The sequence below is a fragment of the Podarcis gaigeae genome (assembly GCF_964106915.1).
Source record: "Podarcis gaigeae genome assembly, chromosome: 18".
Classification (NCBI taxonomy): Eukaryota; Metazoa; Chordata; class Lepidosauria; order Squamata; family Lacertidae; genus Podarcis; species Podarcis gaigeae.
This window is the reverse complement of record NC_139696.1, coordinates 11,569,761-11,579,208: the sequence shown is the minus strand read 5'-3', so window position 1 is coordinate 11,579,208 and position 9,448 is coordinate 11,569,761. Positions and strand designations below refer to the sequence as shown.

At 50.6% G+C, this 9,448-nt stretch overlaps 1 protein-coding gene across 1 annotated transcript; it reads left to right on the top strand.

The window, feature by feature from the left end:
- The first annotated feature begins 449 nt into the window (after positions 1–449).
- TMEM221 (transmembrane protein 221) lies at positions 450–7,637 on the top strand. Its single transcript, XM_083720700.1, has 3 exons — positions 450–832; positions 5,069–5,154; positions 7,024–7,637. The coding sequence occupies exons 1-3, from the start codon at positions 522–524 to the stop codon at positions 7,542–7,544; spliced, it is 918 nt and encodes a 305-aa protein (XP_083576826.1). The 5' UTR covers positions 450–521; the 3' UTR covers positions 7,545–7,637.
- Positions 7,638–9,448: the final 1,811 nt, after the last annotated feature.

The following is a 9,448-nucleotide window of genomic DNA, read 5'->3' as shown; positions in this document are numbered from 1 at the left end:
TTACCAAGTCTAGTTCCAGGTTTGCCAGAAAATCATGGTGTACAGTATGTCAATTTCAAGGCGCTAGTCCCTAAGCCGGCGCTGCGACGGGCGATGGCGGGCGGCGGAGATGGTTCCAGCGCCTCCATCCTCCGCAGCAGGAGCCCCCCCCCCCCCCGTCTCCCGATCTCTGCGCTCCCTCCCAGCTGCAGTTGGCAAATTTCAAGGCGGAATCAGAGCCGCGATGGGAAACTGGGTGAGGGTCAGGCAGCCCCCCTTCAAGCGCCCCCTGTCCTGGCTTCTGTCTCCGCTGCAGTTGAGCGATTTCAAGGCGCTAGTCCCTTAGGCGGGCAAGTGCGCGGGCGGCGCCGCGACGGGGGACCGGGGGGCGGCATGACCGGCCCACCCCTTCGAGGCGCCTCCCCGCTCGCTCGCTCGCTTGCTCGCTCGCTCTCGCCTCCGCCTCCCGAGCGCTGCCTCGACGGCGCCCAGGGACCTTCTTCTCCCGTCTCTCGCTCTCGGCCCGGCCCCGATCCGGCCCCATGCCGGCGCCCCCTCCCTCCCCCTACGGGCCGCGCGCCCTGGGCGCCCTGCTGCTCTTCGGCACCGTCTCCGGCCTGACGGCCGTCCTGGCGTCCATGCTCATCTTCCAGATCCAGGCGGGCAGCCGGGCCGGGGCGGCGGGCGCGGCGGGTCTCCCCGAGGGGGCGCGCCGGGTGCTGCTGCCGCTGTCGGCGGTGCTGGCCTCGCTCTGCCTGGTGCTGAGCCTCAGCTGTCTCCTGCTCAGCCTCCTGCACGGCTACTGCGGCGCCGAGCGGTGCGCGCCCACGGGGGGCGCTCTGGGGCCCGACAGGTGCGTACTGGCCGGGCCAAGGGGGGCGGGGGGGGGGACGGGACATCGACCTGAAGTTTGCTACTTTGGGCGGGAGGGAGCTCTTAAGCCATCTCGAATAATAATAATAATTTATTATTTATACCCCACCCATCTGGCTGGACTTCCCCAGCCACTCTGGGCAGCTTCCAAAAAAATTAAAATACCATAATACATCAAACATTAAAAGCTTCCCAGAACAGGGCTGACATCAGATGTCTTCTAAAAGTCTAGTAGTTGTTCTCTTTGACATCTGGTGGGAGGGCGTTCCACAGGGCGGGCGCCACCACCGAGAAGACCCTCTGCCTGGTTCCCTGTAGCTTTGCTTCTCGCAATGAGGGAACCACCAGAAGGCCCTTGGAGATGGACCCAGGTGTCCGGGCAGAATGATGGGGATGGAGACACTCCTTCAGGTATACTGGGCCGAGGCCGTTTAGGGCTTTAAAGGTCAGCACCAACACTTGGAATTGTGCTCGGAAACGGACTGGGAGCCAATGTAGGACTTTCAAGACCGGTGTAATGTGGTCTTGGCGGCCGCCCCCAGTCACCAGTCTACCTGCCGCATTCTGGATTAGTTGTAGTTTCCGAGTCACCTTCAAAGGTAGCCCCACATAGAGCACATTGCAGTAGTCCAAGCGGGAGATAACCAGAGCATGCACCACTCTGGCGAGACAGTCCGCGGGCAGGTAGGGTCTCAGCCTGCGTACCAGGTAGAGTTGGTAGACAGCTGCCCTGGACACAGAGTTAACCTGCGCCTCCATGGACAGCTGTGAGTCCAAAATGACTCCCAGGCTGCGCACCAGGTCCTTCAGGGGCACAGTTACCCCATTCAGGACCAGGGAGTCCCCCACACCTGCCCGCCCCCTGTCCCCCCAAAACAGTACTTCTGTTTTGTCAGGATTCAACCTCAATCTGTTGCTGTCCTATCCTGAGCTGGTTTGGAAGAAAAGCGAGATACAATCATAGAATGGCAGAGTTGGAAGGGACCATGAGGGTCATCTAGTCCAACCCGCTGCGAGGCAGAAATCTTTCGCTCAGCATGGCACTTGAACCCACAACCCTGAGATTAAGGGGTTTCGGGCTCTATCAGTATGTATGAGATATCAATGAAATCTAACCCACTCATCCAAAGAACTCTCCATAATTAACTCGCCATGGGCTTCCGGGGTCTTGTAGCCCCTGAGTTTATTACAGGTCTCCCAGAAGAAAGGCCTTCTTCTGAGCACGCGACTCAGAGGCCGGGTCTGGCTCACCTTCGTCAAAGGTGGCTGTTCACGCTCCCGCCTCTCCTTGCCCCTTGCAGCCCTCCGCCAAATCATTAACCAAAGGCATGTCCAAATTGTCTCCAAACACGAAAGAAACGACGGCATCCGCCATGCATTACATGCGTTAGCACGGCTCAGAAACGACACGCTGATATGTCAGAAGGTCAGGGTTAAATTGCTGGAAGCAGAAGGCAGAGAGCAAGTTGGCTGAACTGGTACCACAACTGCAGGAGTTTAAGATTCAAGCGGGCATTGCCTTGGCACTTCCCTGAAGGTCATCATAAGGTCTAGAAACTTGGATTTCTAAACACGCACACATCCAGTCATAATGCCTAGACCCAGAAACATAGAATCATAGAATTGCAGAGTTGAAAGGGACCCTGAGGGCCATCCAGTCCAACCCCCTGCAAGACAGGAATATTTTGCCCAACCTGGGGCTCAAACCCATGACCCAGAGATTAAGAGTCTCATGCCAGATTAATTGTTATTTTTAAATTTACAAAATGTACGTACTTCTTGATTGTAAGCTAACCTCTGGTTCACAGGGATGTACAGCAATTCGTTGAAATTAACAGGTATTTTTATATATTCAAAGGATAAAAATCAATATAGATTCATAGCACTGTAGAGTTGGAACGGATCTCGAGGGTTATCTAGTCCAACCCCTGCAATGCAGGGATCTTTTTGCCCAACACGGGGCCCAAACTCACAGCCCTGGGATTAAGAGTCTCATGCACTACCGACTGAGCTGTCCTAGAAGCATGAGACACATCAGTGCATGTCCAACATCATGAGATCTAGATACTTGGTTTTTTAAACACACAGACACACACAGTCATAGGGACTAGAAACTTTTCATGCATGTCAAGTGTCATGAAATCTAGAAACATGTTTTAAACATATATACACACACACACCTAAGTTCTACAAACTTTCATAGACCTAAGTGCTCCTATTTTCCAGGGACAGTCCAGGACTTACAGAAGCCATTCCAGTTTCTGATTTGATCCCGGAATGTCCCGCTTCACCTTAGGACATCCTATTTTCATCGGAGAAATGTTGGAGGGCTGGAGTTATATGACCTCCCAAAGCCAAGGAGATAAGTAACTAGACAACCTTTGGAAGACATCTGAAGACAGTCCTGTAGAGGGAAGTTGTTTAATGTTTGATGTTTTATTATGTTTTTATATATGCTGGAACCCACACAGAGTGGTGGCAGCAACCCAGTTAGATGGGCAGGGTATAAATAATTAAATTATTATTATTATTATTATTATTATTATTATTATTATGCAATAGGATGTCCCTATTTCATTGGAGAAATATTGGAGGGTATGCTTTCATGAATGTGGTGCAGTGTTATGAGGCCAGAAACATGGGTTTTTAAACACACATACACACACAGGTCTAGAAACTTGCATGCACATCTCGTGTCACAACAAGGTCTAGAAACAAGGTTCAAACACTCTCATCTCCATAGTGATAAATACTTGATTTAAAAGCCACACAAACCCTAGATTCAAGCAGGCATTGCCCACATATTCAGGCATGTCTATGATCAAAAGATCCAGAAACATATTTTTTTTAAAAAAAGCATTCGCTCACGCAGCCAGATTCAAGCAGGCGTTGCCCACACATTTTCAAGCACACTGTAAGGTCCAGAAGTTGAACCCATTGAAGTGGGCCCTGCAATGTCGAGTACAGTCAGTAAGACCTAGAAACGTAGGGATTTTTTGCCTTTTTTATTTTTTAAAGAGCTATAGCTGGTGAACCATCCATAATCGAAAAATACTGGAGCACTTTCAGGCACACCTTCTGTCATGTGGTCTAGAAACTTGGTTTTTTAAAAACAGCAACAACACATTTGCAGGAAGGACAGATTTGGCAGCCGCTGCAGCAATTTCTGTACTTAATCAGCCATTGCATGATACTGGCTTTTACGTTACTCTGCAAAGTGCTGGGGCCCCATCCGCACCCGCCCAGAAATTCCTGCCATATGAGAAACTGTGCTCATTATCCCTCCAGCTCACGTCCGCCAACTTTTCCCACATTGCCGCTGTCATTCTGAATTACCACTTTGAGGTTTTCTTTTCTGAGAGCCCCCCTCCCCTCCATGCTTTCTCTCCCTGTTTCATTTTCCTTTTTTTCTCAGAGTTTTGCAAACAAAGTTCCATCCAGGCCTGCAGCGAACCCCCCTCCTTTTTTTTGGAAAGTAGGGGACGGTCAAAACAAAGCTCTCTCTATTCTTGGGGACAAAGGCAGGCGAGGAAGGAGCAGGCAGGGCGTCCAATATTTTCTCTCTGTTCCCAAGACACCGTCCCTTTGCAACGTTGCATTTTTAAAAAACACCATCCATTCACGTGGGGGCGTCTGTCGTCCCCCCTCCATCCTCATCTCCACAGTTACCAATTGAGGTGCAAATATTTGATTTATTATTGGGGGGCACTGGGGGTTAACACCACCCTCCTTCCAGAAAAAAACACCCCATGTCCTGCAGAAACACTTTTAGGACAAATATTTCTCGAAGCTTTAGCATGAACCGGAGGGGAGTGAGGGGTCTTACTCAAAGGAGACGTGTTGAAGTCCAACGTTCGCCAGGCCTGTTGAGTTTGGCAGGTCTGCTTGGTGGTCTAAGAAGAGCACTGCCGGGTCAGAGGGAGGGAGAAGGAACGAGAGGCTACAAAGGATTTGGGAAGGGGCAACACACAGAGCACACCATGCATTAGAATCATAGGGAAGGGACCCCCAAGAGTCATCTAGTCTGACCCACTGCAGTGCAGGAATCCCAGCTAAGGAACCCACTGCTTAGCTTGGTGCAGAGTGTAATGTCTTTGGGGCAGAGACCCCCAGCACCTGCTTTGCTGATGTAACTCCCTAAAGCTCAAGGCGATACCACGGAGGCGTTGCATATAAATACGTGAAAATGAATTTCTGATCCTTCCTCCTGCCGCAGGGGCGACTGGTTCCTCGTGGACAGCCGGAAGGTGCGTCACGTGGCCGTGGGACTGTTTTGCTGTGGGGTCTCGGCTTACCTGGCAGGTGAGTTTGGCTCCTCCCCCTGCCCACTCCTTAGACTAGCTCTTGCCCACCCTCTGCTGGTGGGACCAGTGCAAAAGCGCTTTCAAAGAAAGCTGGCTCTAATTCAGGAACCCTAGAATTGAAAGGGACCCCTAGAGTCATCTAGTCCAACCTCCTGCAATGCAATAATAATAATAATAATAATAATAATAATAATAATAATATATTATTTGTACCCTGCCCATCTGGCTGGGTCTCCCCAGCCACTCTGGGCGGCTTCCAACATAGATTAAAAATACATTAAAATGTCACACATTAAAAACTTCCCTGCCTTCAGATGTCTTCTAAATGTCAGGTAGTTGTTTATGTCCTTGACATCTGGTGGGAGGGTGTTCCACAGGGTGGGTGCCACCACCGAGAAGGCCCTCTGCCTGGTTCCCTGTAGCTTTGCTTCTCGCAATGAGGGAACCGCCGGAAGGCCCTCGGTGCTGGACCTCAGTGTCTGGGCAGAACGATGGGGGTGGAGAATATGCAGTTGTCCCATACGGGGATCAAACCTGCAACCTTGGTGCTATCAGCACTCTAACCAACTAAGCTAAAGCTTCTCTCTTCACGGGCCCTCAAGGTGAGCAATGCTTAAAACGTACATTTGTTATTATTATTGTTTTAGAAAATAATACAGAAAGCAGGAAAGCTGCTTATAGTTCTGTTTGCCTCACGTCCAAAAGAATATTGGGGAGTGGGAAAAGGTTCAGAGAAAGTGGGCAGACTGACTCCCCTATGAGGAAAGTTTGCAGTGCTGGGGGCTTTTTAGTTTGGGGAAACGGCAAGTAAAAGTCGACAGGATAGAAGTTTATAAAATGATGGAGAAAGTGGATAGGCAGAATTTTTCCTTCCTCTCCAGCAACAAACATGGACATCCTAGGAAGGTGAATGTTGAAAGATTCGGGACAGATAAAAGGAAGGACCTCTATATGTAGCACAGAGTTAAACTACGTGACTCACTGCCACAGGACGGAGTGATGGCTGCCAGCTTGGATGGTTTTAAAAGATTAGGTAGATTTATGGAGGAGGCAACTCTCAGTGGCTGTGACCCATGATGGCTGTTCTCGGTCTCCATGGTCTGAGGCAGCAATGCTTCTGACTCCCAGTTGCAGGAAACCTCAGGAGGGGAGAGGGCTCTCATTTTGGGGACCTGCTTGCAGGTTTAACCCAGGCCGCTGTGAGGACAGGATGCTGGACTAGATGGGCCACTGGCCTGATCCACCAGGCTCTTATGTTCTTATGCGTGTGTGTAAATCTAGAAATACTTCCATTTAAAAAAAATAATGCAGGCATTTAAAACCAACAGAAACATTTTTAAAGCAAACTGCGGTTTACTCTGCAGACTTCTTTTTTATCACTGATGTATACTAAATTGTGCCCCCTCTCTAATTCTAGTGCTTACCTGCCAGAAAACTTCCAGTCTGTTGAACAAACCACAGTTAAAAGCACTCCGTGGCATCCTGTTCTGTCCGAACAGTCAAATGTTGTTAAAGCAAACCATGGTTTACTGTGCAAGCATTCTCTTTTTTATATATATAAAAAAATCACTGCCGCAGATTTGTTGAAATGGGTTGCTATATTTTGAAGAGCAAAAAGAGGACACATTTGTCGACTTTAACTTTGGATCGCTATGACAGCTCTCATTTTACATACCCATGAAAAAGAGGGGGGGAAAGGATATATAGCAACCCTAGTTAAACAAACCGCAGTGGCCTCCTGTGCTGTCCAAAAAGAGTCAAACCTGGTTAAAGCAAACCGTGGTTTACTGTGTAGGCATTCTCTTTTTTATCTGTATGAAAAACCACTGCTGTGGATTAAATTGCATCCTCTCACCCTCGATTCCAGCTCTTTCCATGTACATGCTGGTGCAGTTTGAGACTGAAACCGGGATCACCAGCGCCTGCGTCCTTTCGTCGGGCATCTTGGTCCTCTTCATCACTGTGACGCACGCCCTGATCCGCGCTGCCAAAGCCACGGGGCTCAGCCAGGGCGAGCTCTCACACACCCTCTACGAGAACGACTCGGCCCGTAGCGGGGAGCTGCCCGCTGCCCCCCTCAACAACACCAAGGGCATGCCTGCTCCCCGGCCGCGCCCAGAGATTCACCGGGAGTTTTCCTACCCGCCGTTCCTTGAACAGAAGTCCCACCTCACCACGCCGGCCAGCAGCAACATCACCTCCTCGGGGAGCGCCGAGCTAACCCTGGAAAAGGATTGCTACAGCGCTCCCCGGATGCACCGGACCCTCTCGGTGGAGTCCGGCCTCCTGCAAACCCACGGGAAGCCATGGAACGGCGTCACACAGGAAATGAGGAATGTGCTCTCCCGCAAAACGGCGGGCACAGGGAAAGATTCAACCTTGGTGTAGAAAATGTGGGTAACCCGTCTCTGCAGAGGTGTGTGGGGAGCCAGCTGGTTCTCTGGAGGCCTCTCAGCTATTAAAGACGTTTACTCTTCCTTATTCCCACAGCCTGGTTAATTGGCGGAACTCCCTGCCACAAGGTGGTGGCCGCTCACATAGGAGGTTTTGAAATAATAATAATAATAATAATGATATTTGTACCCCACCCATCTGACCAGGTTGCCCCAGCAACTCTGGGCAGCTTCCAGCATATACAGAAACACAGTAAAACATCAACCACTTACTAACTTCCCTGTACAGGGCTGCCTTCAGATGTCCCCTAAAAGTTGCATAGTTACTTATCTCCTTGACATATGATGGGAGGGCGTTCCACAGGGTGGGTGCCACCACCAAGAAGGCCCTCTTCCTGGTTCCTTGTAGCTTCCTATCTCGCAGTGAGGGAACCACCAGAAGGCCCTCAGAGCTGGACCTCAGTGTCCGGGCTGAACGAAGGGGGTGGAGATACTCCTTCAGGTATACAGTGGTACCTCGGGTTACATACGCTTCAGGTTACATACGCTTCAGGTTACAGACTCCGCTAACCCAGAAATAGTACCTCAGGTTAAGAACTTTGCTTCAGGATGAGAACAGAAATTGTGCTCCGGTGGCGCGGCAGCAGCAGGAGGCTCCATTAGCTAAAGTGGTGCTTTAGGTTAAGAACAGTTTCAGGTTAAGAACGGACCTCTGGAACGAATTAGGTTCTTAACCTGAGGTACCACTGTACAGGGAGGAGGCTGTTCAAGGCTTTAAAGTTCAGCACCAACACTTTGAATTGTGCTTGGAAATGTACTGGGAGCCAATGTTGATCCTTTAGGACCGGGGTTATTTGGTCCTGGTAGGTGCTCCCAGTCACCAGTCTAGCTGCCACATTCTGGATTAGTTGTCATTTCTGAGTCACCTTCCAAGGTGGCCCCACGTGGAGTGCATGGCAGTAGTCCAAGCAGGAGAAAACCAGGGCATACACCACTCTGGCCAGACAGGGAGCAGGCAGGTAGAGTCTCACATGGAGCTGGTACACAGCTGCCCTGGACACAGAATTGACCTGCGCCTCCATGGACAGTGGTGAGTCCAAAATGACTCCCAGGCTGTGCACCTGGTCCTTCGGGGGCACAGTTGCCCCATTCAGGACCAGGGAGTCCCCCACACCTGCCCACACCCAGAAACAGAACTTCTGCCTTGTTAGGATTCAACCTCAAGCCGTTAACCACCATCCATGCTCCAACCGCCTCCAGGCATGTGAAAGGGGATTAGGGGAGTCTGGTGAGGGCAGACGCATTGCATCTTACACATAATTACACTTGTGCAATTCCTACCATCCGTGGTTGAGGGCAGGCTGGTGAAATTGTGCGGGTTAAATCCAAACCAGGTGGACAGTTTAAAATCTTTTTGCACTTGGACTGCATGGGCTCTGGGAGTATGGCATATTCTCTCCCCCCCCCCCATTGCGATATACGCAATTTCCCTTGCACCCAAACCCCCACATAAGATGCGATCTTACTGTATCACCAAGCGACTAGTAATAGAACCTCCAGTTACAGAGGCTGGAAAGCAGCGTCCAAATTAGCTGTGATTCCCGCATTGTAAGGGTTGGACTAGATGACCCATGGGCCCCCCTTCCAAAGGAACAATTCTATTATTCTACAGATTTGCTCCCAGGTAATCCCAGGCATCGCCGGCACCTGCTCAGAAAGACTCCCTGCCTGAAACTCTGGGGATCTGCTGCCAATCAGTGTAGACCGAGCTGAGTTACATGGACCAACGGTTCCACCTGGTTTAAGGCACCTTCCTAGGCTCTGACTTTAAGTCAGATTCATGACTTTCTTTCAGGGGGTCCTCAAAAGTAGGTAGTTCCTGGCTCCTCCTTTGTTGTT